General features: G+C 36.8%; 2 protein-coding genes across 3 annotated transcripts; both read left to right on the forward strand.

Annotated features, from left to right (window-relative positions):
- Nucleotides 1–6537: 6537 nt before the first annotated feature.
- LOC128015734 (keratin, type I cytoskeletal 18) lies at nt 6538–11171 on the forward strand. Its single transcript, XM_052599815.1, has 7 exons — nt 6538–7059; nt 8751–8833; nt 9241–9397; nt 9745–9909; nt 10001–10126; nt 10239–10459; nt 10543–11171. Exons 1-7 carry the CDS (start codon nt 6619–6621, stop codon nt 10571–10573), a joined length of 1224 nt encoding a protein of 407 aa, XP_052455775.1. The 5' UTR covers nt 6538–6618; the 3' UTR covers nt 10574–11171.
- Nucleotides 11172–12033: 862 nt separating this feature from the next.
- Nucleotides 12034–16601, forward strand: LOC128015153 (fidgetin-like protein 2). Of its 2 annotated transcripts, XM_052598833.1 has the most exons (3): nt 12034–12203; nt 12517–12625; nt 14634–16601. In XM_052598833.1, the coding sequence occupies exon 3, from the start codon at nt 14642–14644 to the stop codon at nt 15476–15478; it is 837 nt and encodes a 278-aa protein (XP_052454793.1). In that variant the 5' UTR covers nt 12034–12203; nt 12517–12625; nt 14634–14641; the 3' UTR covers nt 15479–16601. The 2 variants fall into 2 exon arrangements, with proteins under 2 accessions (XP_052454793.1, XP_052454792.1); XM_052598832.1 differs by lacking the exon at nt 12517–12625 and having other exon boundaries at nt 12035–12203.
- The last annotated feature ends 667 nt before the right edge of the window (nt 16602–17268 follow it).

Genomic DNA, 17268 nt, shown 5'->3' on the forward strand with positions numbered 1-17268 from the left:
GTTTTTAGCACTCCCTAGTGGCTCAGTTTGGAATTGCATTATGTCTACAGAACACTAACAGCAGAATGACAGTTGAAAGACTCGTCTAGAACAAGACATTTGGCTGTTCAGCAAGGTCTAAGTAACTCTTGTAGACAGATATTATGGTGCAGTTTTGTCAGGACGTCATTTTTCTGTAGCTTCACTCACTTTAAAATGTTCTTACTAAATGTTTCATAAAAAAAATTATTCCTTAATCTGCTGAGAAAATCTTTGTGGCATGTAGCAGGGTGTGTCTGTCGCACTAATCTATCACAAAAGTTTACCTTACCCCTTCCAATCACACTTCTCACAGCCTTCTATCTTTGCCTTAGTCTACAGCCACACAAAACATGATTACTCATGAATTAAACATATCAGTGACATATTATGATTACACATAAAAGACTTTATATCAACTTCTATTTATTTTTAAATTAAATATTCACTTTTAATTATGTATGGTGTTTTCCATGTTACACTCTACCCCTAGACGGGGCATTAACACTTAGCGCACATTTGTCAATTGAGTCATACTACAGCATATTTCCTTAAAGAGACAATGATTACACTGTTACTAGTAAAAACAGTAATATTGTGAAACTTAAAACATTTTAGCCATAACAGTTTCACATGATCCTTCAGAAATCACAGTAATATGCTAATTGGGTACTCAAAAAACATATCTTATTATTATTTAATCATTGAAAATGGATTACTCAGCTGAATTTAATTGTTGATGATCTGACGTGATCAGGATTAAGTTCTTCAAAGCTCATCCCTGAGTTGCTGTCACAGGGACAGTTCCCTTAGCTCAAGCAGCTCAGGAGCAGGTTTATTTCATATAAACAGGATTAGATTGTGTCATTTTAAAGGGGTCATGTGGCATTGCTAAAAAGAACATTATTTGGTGTATTTGGTGTAATGCAATGTGTTTAAGCAGTTTAAGGTAAAAAAATATATATATATTTTCCACATACTGTACATTATTGTTGCATCTCTATGTCCTGCCTTTTTGGAATGTGTCAAGGCTTTTTATAAGACTCGTCATTCTGAAAAGCGAGGTCTGCTCTGATTGGCCAGCTATCCAGTGCATTGTGATTGGCCGAATACCTCAAGCGTGTGATGGAAATGTTAAGCAATGTTGACATTGTGATGCCGTATCACAGCTCAACAAGTCAAAAATAATAAAACCCATTAGAAACTAGGCCTTTGTTGCATCCAGTGGGGACTTAATTACTGATTATAATGACTTATACTGTCTTTTTATCACGCTGTGTAAACATTAAACCATATCTGATCAGAGAAATGACAAACAAGTGCTACTCTACACTGCTAAAAACTCACATTTGAATCATCAGTGGCAAATTCTTTGAATATGCAAACATACTTACATGCTCTGACTCAGAAGTGCCAGACTGTCCTTGCAAAGTTGGAATTGACCCAGTATACAGAAACATTGTAGGGTGCTGGTTCAGGAAACATTCCTCCATAAAAAGGGCTGTACAGTACACATCCAAATAATTGAGTTGAACTTTTCCGGATCAGTGAGCACGTTTACATGCACACTCTTAAACTGATTATGCTTAATAAGCCAAAAACACACTTGGTCATGTAAACGCTGTAAACCATGTAAACCAGTTTTCTTTTAAAGGTCTGATGTATTGTATGCATAAATGGTGTAAGTAGAAATTGGTCACAAAAAGTATTTTTTTGCCTCTTACAAAGATTTTGCATGTTATTTAAATGCATTAAACCACTTTCTGTTGGCTTATTGAAATGCGCATGTGTGATACGTGATAAGAACTCATCATTAGTGCAGATTTAAGCGAATCTAGACCATGCAAACATTTTGCAGTAAAGAAATAAGGAAATATAACACAAAAGCAGACTTTTTCAGGACTCAGAAAATGATAAAAATGTGTCCTCAAAGTCAAAGTCAAAGTCACCTTTATTTATATAGCGCTTTAAACAAAATACATTGCATCAAAGCAACTGAACAACATTCATTTGGAAAACAGTTTCTCAATAATGCAAAATGATAGATGAAAGGCAGTTCATCATTGAATTCAGTTATGTCATCTCTGTTCAGTTTAAATAGTGTCTGTGCATTCATTTGCAATCAAGTCAATGATATCGCTGTAGATGAAGTGACCCCAACTAAGCAAGCCAGAGGCGACAGCGGCAAGGAACCGAAACTCCATCGGTGAAAGAATGTGAAAAAAACCTTGGGAGAAACCAGGCTCAGTTGGGGGGCCAGTTCTCCTCTGACCAGACGAAACCAGTAGTTAAATTCCAGGCTGCAGCAAAGTCAGATTGTGCAGAAGAATCATCTGTTTCCTGTGGTCTTGTCCTGGTGGTCCTCTGAGACAAGGTCTTTACAGGGGATCTGTGTCTGGGGCTCTAGTTGTCCTGGTCTCCGCTGTCTTTCAGGGCAGTAGAGGTCCTTTCTAGGTGCTGATCCACCATCTGGTCTGGATACGTACTGGATCCGGGTGACTGCAGTGACCCTCTGATCTGGATACAGACTAGATCTGGTGGCCTCGGTGACCTCGGAATAAGAGAGAAACAGACTAATATTAGCGTAGATGCCATTCTTCTAATGATGTAGCAAGTACATAGGGTGTTATGTGAAGTGTTTCCAGTTCCGGTTTACCTTATTAATGCAGCCTAAAAATCCTTTAACGGATTTGGATATTAAAAGCATATTAGTATGTTATGTGGATGCCAGGTTAAAGAGATGGGTCTTTAATCTAGATTTAAAGGGGCGTGTCAGAACCAGCCGTTTTAGGAGGGTGTGGTGGACTTAATTTTTATAAAGAATATCCTCTTGTGCAGCAGAAGTAGAAGTGGTTCAGTCACAATGCTTTGTTTATAACTGCATGAGTGGATATGAGCTGTAATTTTCCCGACATGTTGCAAGTTATGTTGCAAGCTTAATTTAACATCACAACTGACATATGTATTGAATACTCCGAGTCAGATAAGCAAATTATTATTTTTTGACGTCACTATAGGGAAATAACCCGATTAATAATCAAGTCATGTAAACTCCACTTACTTGCGTTTTCAGGTTACTTATGCATGTAAAAGGGGAAAACTGGTTGTTTTAATAAGCTGATATTTGTGAGTTATCAGCTTACTGGTGTGCATGTAAATGTGCTCAGTGTTGTAAATACAACTTAACCACTGATTTCTAGTTGTGTCCTCTTTTGGAAGGCCAAACAAAGTAGCTTCGCTTTCACAACAAAACACACGTCTCCACAACATGGCGGTGGTGGCAACAGCAAGAATAAAAGTTATGTCTTCTTTCTTTGCATGAACATTTGGGCGGCTTTATGCAAATCTTCCCACATCATGGCATAGACATGGGGGCGTGTCAGAATGAGCAGTTTTAGGAGGGTGTGATGGACTTAACTTTTATAAAGAATATCTCTTTGGATTTGAGACTTTACTGTAGTCTTTGCATCTTTACAGATCTTCTTTATGCACCCAGAGCTTGTAACACTACAAAGAGAAAGTTGAGGAAAAAATATATATATACAATTATTTAGAAATTAATTAAAACATTGCGTAATCCAATTATTGCAGTCATTCTGTACATTATGTACAGCTTGTCTAAGTCGTTCATTAATTTAAACTGTGGAATTTATGTGAGTGGCTTGATGCATCGCAGGAGATGTCAGCACACCTCTCAAATCTCAAAATGTTTTTATGTTGCACAATTAATTTAAGTTAATACAGTCATGTTCTGTTCACCCTCCTCTTTCCTCCCAGTTAAAATACATGCTAGCATACAAACAATGCTGAAGCATTGCTGGAGCTTTCCTTTGCTTGTTCTTTCCATTATTAATTTTTTTTCTGGCTTTTCTGAGAATATTTGAGTTGCAGATAATGAGCAGGTAATACAGAGGGTGACTGGATGGAAACATGAATAAAAAACAGACAAACACAAAAGAGTAATAAAACGTTGAGCTGAATTTGTTTGCCAAGGACATTTATTTCGTTCTCTCTCTACAGCCCGTCGATCCAGTTTCATCCAGATTTATCTGGAAATGGGTCCAATAAAAATCTGACCTATTTTCAGTGTGTTAAAAAAATGCTGTCAGATTTTCATTAATATAATGAATGTAAATCTGAGCCTATTAGTTAAATAGGAGTTACCGCTTTAACTACTTTCATTGCATTCATGTAACTGAGAAATAAACTAAAAACTAGTTTATGAGTGGGGGAAGTCACATGTTCTAAAAGAGGCATGGTGGTGCAAATTCCTTCATTCTGGAGTGTGACTCACTGTCCCTTCGTTTTCCTGCTTTTTGGCACTCTTTTCCTTTCTATCTCTCTGCTTACTGCCAGCTGTGTCTGCCAACTTTTCACTGGACTCTTCATTTGTAATCCATTAATCTGATGGCTTGTCTGTGCTATGCAGATCTTTATCAAGACATGTGACATCCACTAAGCTACTGACTGGAAATAATTCCATAATAAAGTGAGAAGAGACTGTAAACAGGATTTCTTGTGATCAGCTTTCTGTCCTCCTGATTTAAGTGATGCATCTCAGTATGACTGTTGTTGATGTGCACAGCACAGTTCTGACTAACCACAGGAAAGGAAATGAAAATGTTGCTTAGAAACAAACTGGTGCAACAAAACACACACATAAGGTTGCCATGTGTATGACTGAAACAAACACTCATTCAAGGTCTTGAATACTGGATGTACTTCTCTGCATCTATAGGAAAAGATCTACAGAGCATACAGGAGGTTTAAAGCATGAAGAATAGAGTAGAAAAAAGATGGTCTTGATCAAACCATGCACTTTTTTCCTGCAGGGCAGTTTGTGATTTGTATTCAGAGCTCCCGGAAATCATGAGACAGATGACTCATCGTGTAGAAAACCAAAGCTCTCTGGAATCTATGGATACCCCATCCAAACAAAGACACTGCAGACTGCACTCTTGACACAGAGAAAGCACTGTAACCACCGACAAGACCAATTTAGCAAAGATTCTCATCCAAGTCAGAGAAATGTTCCACGAGAAATTAATTCAGCCTCTAAATAGGTAACCCGCTGCCTGTTACATCACAGGTATTTTAAATTGTGAATACAAGTATTTTTTTGAAAAAAGTGAAACATGAATTTTTCCTTGATGCACATTGACAGTTTTTAACAAGTTACAAACATTGCAAGTATTTAAAAAAATGGACAAAGAAAAAAAAACAACTGAGAACATTCATTTCAAGAAAACAGATGTTTGGATAAACATGTTAAGAAAAGAAAGGAAAAAAGAAAGAAAGATAGAAAGAAAGAAAGATCAGCTTTCAAATACCCTTTGTGCTTACTCCTCAGGTTTCTTTTTCCTCCTGGGTGTGTTGAGCTCTGGTGTCCTGTTCTTTTGGATCACAGGTATTTCAAAGAAATATCTTTATTACAGCAATTAGCTACGTGGTATTGTTTTTTTCTTGTGGATTTCAAAATCTGTGATATAAAAGCTGGGATATAATCGTTGCTTGTTCAATATGATCTCAGTGAGAGCTTGCACATTTTGTGTTAGACTGTACAATACACATCACAGCCAAGACTATGGTTTTTAATAGGTTTTCCAGGTTTTGTGTTACAACAAGTGATAGCATCAAGATAATTTTGTCTTAGCAAAATTTTTACCAAAAGTGATACATTTTAAACCTGAGAGAGGTAGAGATTCACCCTGTTCCTCTTTTACTGAACTCCAACCATTAAGACATTTTTTAAGCTTTTGCATTTACCACCTTGTTTTTTATACAGCTCCCAAATTTATTCTGTGTTAGTGTTGAGCCTTTATCAAAGTATTTTTAAACACATATTTGGAAAGTTATATAATTTTGAGCAAGACCTTAAAAGGTCAAAAGCAAGTGAGACTATTTGTAGCGCTGCAGTTTGCACAAACATCCCAGTGAATAAGTTTAGATGCCTTAAAGTTCAGCCAGAAATTAAAATGATCATGTTCCAAAGCTGTATGAGTTCCTTTCTTTTGTGAAACATGATATATATTTAACAAAAACAATTATGGAATTTGGTGGTGGACTATCCCTTTAAGGATCTAAACTTAAAAAAAAAATAATAATAAATGTAGTTCACATGTTGTCTTGGGAAAATGCAAACAATGCTGTCCCAAAGGTGCTTGATGAAAATCATAAACCATTTTATTCTTTCTCAGCTCCTGTTTTTCTTAGTTAGACTTCACCGAAGCAGATAAAGAGCCTGAGTTCAGGGCTGTATCTCGTTGCAGTACATAAATGTGGTCAGATAAGCTCAGGGATTGGGTTCGGATGGAGGGAGGCAGAGGGGTGAATTTGAGACAGAAAAGGAGGGAGAAAGTATATGAAAAGGGCGTTAGAGATCACCGAAAAAAAAGTAAGGGAAAAAAACAGGCCATGTGGGCAGGGTCTTAGCTGGTCAGTGTGCATGTGTCTGTGAGTCAGAGAGAGAAAAGGAGGAACAGAAAGAGTTTGGTGGGGGTATAAAAGCCTCAAAGTTCTCTTCCTGTAGCTCTCAAAGGCTTACGTCCCTCATCATACGCTCATTTTCTCGTGCAGCCAGTACTTCCTTCCTCCACCACCATGAGCTTCTACGCACCTCAGGCCTCTCACATCTCCTTCACCCGATCTATGCCGGTACACCGTGCCGCTAGTACGTATGGCGGGGCGGGTGGACAGGGCACCAGGATCTCATCTGCCTCTTCCATGTCTCTTCGTTCTGCTCCTAGAAGTGGGGGCATTTCTTCTTCCACAGCCTACAAGGTGAGCTCAGCCGGCATGGGTGCTGGTTCTGCGGGGTCCCTCAGGGCGAGCACTGCCTCCACAGGGCATGTCATGGGCAATGAGAAAGGCCAGATGCAGAATTTGAACGACCGTCTGGCGACATACCTAGAAACGGTGCGCCGGCTGGAGGAGGAGAACAGCAAACTGGAGATGCAGATCAGAGAGGCCCTGGAGAAAGGTGGACCAGAAACACGCGACTACAGCAAGTACAACGAAATCCTGGATGACCTGAGGAGGGAGGTGAGAGACACTGTTGGGTTAATACTGTATTCTTTGTCTGAGCAAGCTGCAAAGGGAAGCATTTGAGAGTTTGTGAGAGCAGCCAGTCATTTATCTTAGGAAGAGGAGGAGATACCAGATGTTTTGAATTACAGCAATCAAGCTCAAATGAAGTAGCAAAACCTAGAATTAAAGTAAAGGTTTTGCACAAGCTGAAAAGAGCCATTTTATGTATTCATTTCAACAGAACACAAAAAATGGTTTATACTTATACTATAGGGAAAGTATACAAAGGTATTTTACATACCAATAAAGGTTATGGAAAATGTATAATATAATATTCAATATAATACATACACTTGAATAAAACCAATTAACAATAAAAAAGCACACTTTTAGATTAACAGTTGTTGTTTTTGTTTTTTCAGTTTTTTCTTTTTTTTTTTTTGCGGATGTTAAACTCCTAAAAACTTTTTTGGTTTCTTTGTCACCAAAACCTAAGCCTTTTTAAGTCTAAAGAATGTCTTGAGAATATATATATTAAAAAAAAAGTTTCTGTAGTATTCATGAGAACCCTTCAGTGTAATAAAAATGCATGATCAGATTTCCGTACATCTGAATGGAGGGTGTGGCACATGCCCTGTTCTCTCTCTCTCTCTCTCACTCTCTTTCCATTCTTTCGCCTGTTCTGCTTTTCTCTATATGCATTCTGGTTACTACTGAGGGAATTCCTCAAAACCCACATTTGGTTTTAAAATATGTGCAACCATGACAATGGTCGACACAAATTTAACATCCATAATAATTTCTAAAGCATTAGAAGAATGTTTGATGGACTACAACCAGCTGAAACTTCCCACAGTCTCTGACTAGAGTCATAATGCAAAACAGATGTGGGATAAGCAATTGCACACACACTTAAGCACCCACACAGCCACAATGGCGCTCTCTCGCACAAAACAAGAATGCAAAAGAACAACTCCATAATTTATAACAGATGTGGCTGAGTCATAGCATAACATTTATAGTTCCAAAATCTTTGCTTTGATTTTTTTTTATTCAATTCAACCAAATTCCAGTTACAAAACTGCAAAAGCTAATAAAAAAGGCTCTAAACTAAAAAGAATGCAAATTATATTTTTATTTAGAAGAAAATAAAACAAATATTATGAAATTTCAGACTGCCAGGTCTGATACGGTGAAACACATGATAATATGTACCAGCTTCCTCTTTTACCCCTGCAGGATGTGGCACATAGACACATTTAGAATGAGTATTGTTTGATTATTCCTTAAACTCAAATCTTCTGCTCTGCGCACATAGATATTACACAGATATTACATATTTATACACAGATATGCACAAATTATCTTGAATACAGTACATTAAATATAGCAATAATAAATAAATAAATCCCAAAAATACACTGTCAAAATCAAGTTTGACTGAAAAACAACAGTCCTACTCAATCAGACCTTTTCATGCACCAGTTTCCTAAAGAAAGTAAAGTTACAAAGTATAAATCAAAATCTGATTCCAGGTTATTAGTTGACTTGATAAGAACTCATACGTCTGAACCACATTCCAAGAATGCTGTAATTAAATCATCTTAGAAATCGTATCTTTTCTAGAGTTGCTACAAGACAAAAAGTTGAACGGATGTCAAAACAGGTTTTGTTTGGTGAAATATGTGCTTTGTTTCACTCTGTAGGTGTTTGATGTCACTTCGGACAATGCTCGTCTTGTTCTGCAGATTGACAATGCTCGTCTGGCTGCAGATGACTTCAGAGTCAAGTCAGTTTTCAATAATGCACCACACAACAAGCATCTTAATAAATATCTCTTTGTAGCTTGATATCAAAGGAACATGCTTTTGTGCTCAATCAAAAATCATTAGAATATTAAGTAAAGATCATATTCCATTAAGATATTTTGTAAATTCCCTACAGTAAAGATATATATTCCCTAAGATTCCATATTTTCAAATAGTTATATGTCAGCCATATAAACCATACATCAGTGAAAAGCTTATTTAATCTCAATTTAAAAAATTGTGCCCATATGACTGGTTTTGTGGTCAAGGGTCACAAATAGACATACCAGAAATCTTCAGCCTGACAGATGTGTGATGGACGACTGTTATCATGCTCACAGAAACATTTTAGTGCATTACTTGAAAGACTATTATGTGTGTGTTATAGGTTTGAGAATGAGATGGCCATCAGGCAGTCTGTGGAAGGAGATATTGCAGGTCTGAAGAAGGTCATCGATGACACCAACATTGGTCGCCTGAATGTGGAGGGTGAAATTGAGTCCTTGAAAGATGAGCTTTCTTTCCTCAAGAAAAACCATGAAAATGTAAACAACCATTGCATAAGCACCACTTAAGACTAGGTGCACTAGATTCACACACAGTATGAGACAGGATGAGACACATCTCTGAATATGCTGAATATGGACTTAATTACGTTAGATGAACACATCTTTCTTTCCTTTGTTGATGTATTATCTTATTATCTTAAAAAAAAAAAATAATAAGCTTTTTATTTGTCTTAGCTCCTCACTCAATTTGTGGTTGATGGCTAATTCTAGTGAGCATTTGATTGGAAAAAAATTGGTGACGACGTCGAAATGCACGAACCGCCACCATATTATAATTTCATACTCTAAATATCTCTGATTTCTTTTCTGCTCAACTTTGACAGGAAGTTGGGGAGCTGCGAAACCAGATCTCCCAGTCGGGTGTTCAGGTGGATGTTGATGCACCAAAGGGGCAGGATCTGTCTCTAGTGATGGATGAGATTAGGAGTAACTATGAAAAGATGGCTCTTAAAAACGCAGAAGAACTCAAAATGTGGCACGAATCCCAGGTACAGAACCGCTGATTACCACATGTCACTAAATTTGCTTTAACTGAACTCCGATATCTCCAGGCAAATCTAACCTACTCTTTCTCATCAGCTATCAGAAGTTCAGGGGCAGGTGGCTCAGAACACAGAGGCATTACAGGGTGCACAAATGGAAGTGAATGACCTACGGCGACAGATTCAAACACTAGAAATAGAGCTTTCATCCCAACAAAGCCTGGTAATGTTCACATGCATACCATATTATGAAAGTTTCAGATATCATCGTTGCAATTTTAATCAAATTAGTAGTTTATGTTGCAACTGTCTGATGAAACTACCAAACTTTATAGAAAGGGTCACTTGAGGATACGCTACGGAACACAGAGCTACGTTCAAACGCAGAGGTGGAGAAGTACAACGGTCTCACGCTGCAGCTTGAAGCTGAGCTGTCACAGCTGAAGTCAAATATCACAGAGCAGGGTCAGGAATATGAAGCCCTGCTTAATATTAAGATGAAACTGGAAGCAGAGATCAACACTTACAAGAAACTTCTAGATGGGGAAGACTTCAAGTAAGAGATCAAATAAAACTTTAGTTTTGTATTTTACAATGTATAATATACATTACTGATTCTACTTTCTCTGTGTTGTTTAGGCTCCAGGATGCACTAGACGGCCGAGAGTGATATTACTAGCAGCAATCTTGAAGACCAGACCACAAAATGTTGGCTAAACAATTCTATGAAACAACCTTCTGAGATAGCACTCACACGGAAACCTGTGGCAAATCTTTTTTCATCTAAAAGTCCCCTTCAACTTTGTCTTGACTACAATTTATAAAACAGGCACAACAAAACAATTTCAATATGATGTCATTTGCAGGGTAATTTCTGTCTGTCAATAAAACCTGTTCCACCCTACAGTCTGATTTTAAACACACATGCATGCCACAGAACAACTAAGGCAGCTTTTAGAACATCAGCTGTGGATTATGAGTATTTACAATACATAATTCCATGTCATTGCACAAATTAGTTAACTTACCTATTACAATGAAATGTGAAGTACTCTACCAAGTCAAAGCAATAATTAAATAAAAACATGCTTTCTAAGCGAAATTTGGAGTCAAGCAAACATTATCACACATCAAAAGTCTTTTATATACTATGCCTACCTCTTTAAAGTTGCATGATTTGTCGATTGGAGTTAACTCATAGTGAGCATGGAGGGTCATAGAATGGTGTATTTCATACAAAAAGTCAATAAAACCAAAGTTTCATTTTAGTCTACTGCTCATTTTTCCGTCTTCGTGTCGTTTTCAGGCAGGACAACATTATTGTGCACACATTTAGAATTAAACACATTTTGAATTATTTATCAAAAATACAATTAGCTCTTGTAAGGCATGATTTTCACGTTTGTTTGTTTGTTTGTTTGTTTGTTTAATAGAAGTGATCCATTTAATATTTGTGGTCTATGTTTTAATTTCTTGAATATGAAATACAAAATACAGTAAGTCAGCTTTTGGACTAACACCAAGACAGGACACAAAAGTAAGAAATTTGATAGACAATTAGCTAAGACAATGAAGCATAGATACATCTGGAAAAGTCACTGGGATTTGTTTACTTGACCTCTGCACAATGAGCTAATGCCATGATAGCTAATTAGCTTGCTGGAGATCCTTTGCTTGGGCATTTTAAGCCTCCAACTACAATTAGCAGCAAAGCTTACGTGGATTGATTTTGAGTTCTCTAAACCAGATTCAGATTGTGCAAATAGCACTTACAAGAGTAGAAAGGAATTCAAACAGAAAAATTACACTTTAGCTTCACAAAGTAAGCTATTTTAAAATATAAAATCAAGAATTTATTTGGGACTGAAAGATTTTTAACTAAACCACATATTTTGCAATATTGTTTTATTGCATTATTTATACAGGCTACAATAAATGTAAAAAAAAAAAAAAATCAGTCAGATGTGAAGTGTTTGAGTTCTACTGAAGAAACAAATTCACCTATATCTTGAATGCCCTGGGGGTAAGCAGGTAAACATCAAATTTTCATTTTTGGGTTAACTATCCCTTTAAATACTTTCAACAAAAAGGGAGGGCTGGGGGAGGGGTGGATTTTGGTGGGGGAGGTGCTGTGCATGTGGGCTGTTGTCACAGGGGCAGAGGGAGGTAGAGCACAGTTGGATAGAAGGAAAAAAAGAAGAGGCAAAAGACAAAAAAAAAGTGTCAGAGGCATGGCAGCGTAAAGCTTGGAATTTACTTATAACTGCTACAGTGCAATGAAGATTGAAGGAGAGGGACTGGTATGTTTCTTAATGCATGTGAAATACCATGAAAACATTTATCTGTTTATATTTTAAAATCACTTCATTTATGCCTCTCATTATCTGTTTAAATCTACATTAATAGCTTTTGCATGTTAAGTTAAAGAGAATGAGAGAGAAATCCCTTTGGTTGCACGTGTGTTGTGTGTTTATACATCATAATGTCACATTTACTGCTTGTACCTAATGGTTTGGGTGGTTAGTGTTGGTTGGTATGTGAAATTTTAAAATGGCAAAATGTTTATTTCAAGAAAGCACAAGGTGGAGTAATAATAATCTCTCTTTCTTTCAGGTATCTGTGTTTATGAGCTATGGTTGAAAGATTTTTTGTACACCAGTAGCATATACAATCAACTCACAAAAATAACAAGCTGATACAGAATTCTGGTTAAAACAGCATGGTGAGTTAATGCATAGAGTAAAACGCGCATATTTATTATGAGTCCGTGCAGATATGTGTAAATGTTAAATAATATTCTGGTGAAAAGTAGTTGTGAGAGAGTAATGAGTTTACCAGATGTTTCTTTGCACATATCATGAGCCTTTTCACAACCATAAGAAGAAAAAGAATACATTCAAATAGTCCTGAATATTATTATTATTTTTGCTGATTATTTTTTATTATTTCTACTGATAAAAAATCTTTAGATAGTGTTTATATTTAAATTTTGAGCTATGTGGTGGCCAGCATCTAAGCATTTGTAGTTCAAAGAATTATGCAACATTATGACTAATTGATTTAGCATTGCAGACCTTTGGCCATGTGTTAAAAACAATTCTTCTTATGATGTCCAACCTGAAGTGTGTGTGCACGCATATATGTATGTACGAGTGTGTAGAGGATGTGCTTTGTAAATAAATCCCAGGCTGAATTCTTAGCATTCCGGGTGCAGCCATATTTATGGACGAGATCGTGTCTCTTCAATGGAAGTTCTAGTAAGTGTGTGAATTTGAGGGAAGCACCATAAAAATATAAATACAAATAAAAGGCAGATTCATACATAGAAACTGGCATTTGACTGTTCTTCCGCATTAGATATTTTTAAAAGAAACAAGATTTGTGTTTAGCAAGGATTTGTTGGGATTAGCGAGGAATCTTGACTCTCTACAACCCTGGTGGATATGTTAATATTCATTTATATTTGTTTAAAATGCTCTTAAACTCTTGGTGTGCTGTCAGTCTCCTACCTGCCCTAGAACTTTGTTCTAATCTGTAGATTCTAATCTGCCTTTATTTCCAGAAGGTGCATATAAATAGACACACATGCACACACAGACATATGTAAATACAACTGGTTGTAAATCCAGCGTTCACTCGCTCATTTAATTTGTCTTACACTCAGCATGATGAGTGCAGCATTACTGAGATTACATTAAAGCACAGATTAAGATGTGAAGAATAGATCACATCTTGTCCAGATTACTAAATAGTTCCATATGGTGAATTCTTCTTTCAGTCCGTTTGTGAAGTTGAAAGGGTTTCGCCTCCAATACCTTTAAACCACATGATGTTGCTATGATTTTTGCTATTATTCTCTATTTTTGTTGGAAAAACAGCTATTTAAATGGAAAGAGTACTCAAAAGTAAAAATTGTGTCATCATTTATTGAGTGAATGATCCCTTGAATTGAATTATTTTTCAAAAAGCAATAAAAATTAATAGCAGCATCATAAGTCGCACCTGAGTATAAGTCACATCAGTCCAAAAATACGTCATGATGAGGAAAAAAACATATATAAGTTCCACTGGACTATAAGTCGCATTTATTTAGAACCAAGAGAAAACATTACCGTCTAAAGCCGCCAGCGGGCGCTCTATACTGTTTAGTGTAGGCTAAAGGAGCATAGAGCAGCATAGAGCGCCATTCGCGGCTGTAGACGGTAATGTTTTCTCTTCATTCAGTTTTAGTTCATTTCTCTTGGTTCATGTCAAATTAACTTTGATAAATAAGTCGCACCTGACTATAAGTCGCAGGACCAGCCAAACTCTAAGGGGGGGGGGGGGGGGTGTGTGGTGGGGGGGGAGATATGCATTATTCCTCAACAATGCATTAAAAAATAATATAGAAGTTAAATCATGCTGAATTTTGAGAATTTTCATTTTTGGTTAAACTTTCCCTTTAAATACATAATACAATAAAATACAATTTTTGCCTTATTTTTAATAATAAATAAAAATAATTGTACAATCATGAAGAATTTTTCTGAAATGTAATTTTTTTGGTGAACTATCCCTTTTAAGATCTTTTTTTGTTTTGCATTATTTCTCAATGAGAAATACCTCTAGAACTAGAATTAGAATTAGATTTTTGTAAATGTTAATTTTTGTGTGAACTGTCCCTTTAACAGATATCATTATTTTAGCATACAGTATGAGAAAAACATATCTTTATTATTTTGATTTTCCAGGTGTGGCAATGATGCAGTGGTCTTCTGAGTGGGTGGAGCAACGATATGATGTTTCTTCTACCACATCATCTCCAGTACATCCTAAGCCCCTCCCATTTCCACAGCCCAGTCGTCCTGCATTCTCAGGCTACACTGACGACATCAGTGCCCTCAGTGCCTCTAGCTTGCTAAAACGCTATGCCGAGAGGTATTCCTTCAACTCGTCCTTACCAGAACATGGGAGTTTCCTGAGAAGTGAGCAGCACCAGGATCCATGGCCTGGGGGGTACAGCGCAGACGGGCCTCCTGGTTTAGACCCATTGAAGGGGACCGGAAGTGATCTTTCAGAACAGCCGTACAGCGGTGGTCCCACATCTCAGGATTACCCTTCATCTTACAGCAGCCAACACCTGCTGCCTAAACCATCCTATCTTCCATCGCCAGCATTTGCCTTGCCGTCTGCATACCTGCCACCCGCACCAGGCTATGTTTATTCACAGCAATGCGGTCTGAGTGCTAGTTACCCTCAGAGCACCCCTTCTCTGCTGCCCTCGGGTCTACACACTCCCACACCTCTTCACAGCAGCCTCGCTGCTGCTGAACTCCAACGTAACAGGAAGTTCAGCTTCGACCAGTCCAAAACTGCCAGAGTCTCACCATACACAATCAGGGACAAGACCGAACGGCAGAACAGCGACAGTGGTGGAAATGTCAACGGAAGTTGTGGGACAGACCTCCAGAGCTACAGGCCTGATAGACTTTCCACTCAGTCTGATCTTGAGGGAGATTCTGTGGGTAAGACCAGTCATCTACAGCCTCCGGAGACACGGTCTTATGGAGGTCCGGGACAGTACACATACCCTTGAGGGCAAATAGCATTATGGTATGAAACCATTTACGGACTGAGAAGATCGATGTCTCTCTTATGCACATGATCATTATTTCTGACTGCAGCTTTAATGAGACCTGTAGCACAGACACTCTTTTGTATCCCTGAAATCACACTTTTTTATTCCCTTCCTTTCGTCTTTTACTCTCTCTCTCTATAATTATGTTGTGCAGTGAAGCACATTATGGTGTCAAGTATTAATCCACTGCCTCAGTTAATGAAATCCAAGCCAAAGAAAGACTGAAAGAGAGGAATGGAAAAGAAAAGTACACAAAAATGAAGCTTGTATTATAAGTCAAAGCACATATATGAAAGTTTCATATGTCATGTCTAATGTAAGGTTGTCATACAATTTGTTAGTGAGCATGTCTGTGGTAGGGTCATGGATGTTCTTCAACACTGAAATCAGATAAAATCACTCTTATTTTAGGAATATTATGTAAGGTTCCTCTATAAACTTTGAATGTAAACTTGATTTCCCTCAGGAATTGTGAATGTAGCCATACTTAATGTTTATCTTATACAATTTTTGAGTTTGAAAGATGTTTTTGTCTTTTAATGTCTAATTAGTGTAGTATATTTGCCATGTCCTTCAAAAAAAAGAAAGAAAAAAAAAGTATTTGTTACATTACATACAGTATTTCAATCATAAAAATGCATATTTCTACAGAACACATAATATATCTGGCTTTCACAGGGCTAATGGAAAAAGGCTAAAAGGCTCTCTGCAGTCTTTAACACTCTTCACCTATTGTGACATTTACTATGGAAACCCACAGAGCTCTCCCAGCCCCCTGAGTTGATCACTGGATGTGTTTTTCTCTGACCCTTCTCTGTTTTGAATGAAGCATGTGAAAGAATAGAGAGCTTTTGTTATGGGGAGACAAGTGGGACATACACTGAAATGTACAAACAGAAATGAAAGTGACATTTAAATGGAAACTTTATGTTACTTTTAACACTTGCAATATGCTGGACAAAATAATATGACTTAATACATGTACAATCTACCTCACTGTTACAATGCTGTATGTTCAGAGTCAGCATTAGTGTATTACATGTCAAAATGTCTACCTCAATGAAAAATAAAAACTATTGTACTAATAAAATCTGCTCTCTCTCTCTCTCTCTCTCTTTGAGTGTGTGTGTGTGTGTGTAATTAGTATTAAAAAATTAGATATCACCTATGATGTGAAGTTATTATTATTTTTTAATCCTTTTTGAAAGAACTCTCAAGCTCATTGAGGCTGTGTAATAATAATAATAATAATAATAATAATTCTCTACATTTATGTAACGCTTTTCTAAGCACTCAAAGCGTTTTACATTGTCAGGGGGTATCTCCTCATTTACCATAATATATTCTAATATTGTAAGTGGTATTATGAATTATAGTACTACAATTTAAAATAACTTCTTTATTTTAATGTGTCTTAAAATGTAATGTAATCCTGTGATGTCAAAGCTGGATTTTCAGCAGCCATTATGCCAGTCTTTTTGTGGAAACCATGATGATTTTTCAGAATTTTGTAATGAATAGAAATTTCAAAAGAACATCATGTTTGTAAAAGAAAGTTGTGTAACAATGTAAAAGCCTTTATTGTCTTTATATAAATATATATATATATATATATATATATATATATATATATATATATATATATATATATATGTATATATATATATATATATGTGTGTGTGTGTGTGTGTGTGTGTGTGTGTGTGTGTGTGTGTGTGTGTAATGCATCTTTGCTAAATAAAAGTATT

This window comes from Carassius gibelio, chromosome A6, assembly GCF_023724105.1.
Source record: "Carassius gibelio isolate Cgi1373 ecotype wild population from Czech Republic chromosome A6, carGib1.2-hapl.c, whole genome shotgun sequence".
NCBI lineage: Eukaryota > Metazoa > Chordata > Actinopteri > Cypriniformes > Cyprinidae > Carassius > Carassius gibelio.

Bases quoted from the DNA above. Each gene is read 5' to 3' on its own strand.
- LOC128015734 (XM_052599815.1), top strand. From the start codon at position 6,619: ATGAGCTTCTACGCACCTCAGGCCTCTCACATCTCCTTCACCCGATCT. The intron at 9,398-9,744 runs GTAAACAACCAT...CAACTTTGACAG, and splicing joins TCAAGAAAAACCATGAAAAT to GAAGTTGGGGAGCTGCGAAA. The intron at 9,910-10,000 runs GTACAGAACCGC...CTTTCTCATCAG, and splicing joins AAATGTGGCACGAATCCCAG to CTATCAGAAGTTCAGGGGCA.
- LOC128015153 (XM_052598833.1), top strand. From the start codon at position 14,642: ATGATGCAGTGGTCTTCTGAGTGGGTGGAGCAACGATATGATGTTTCT.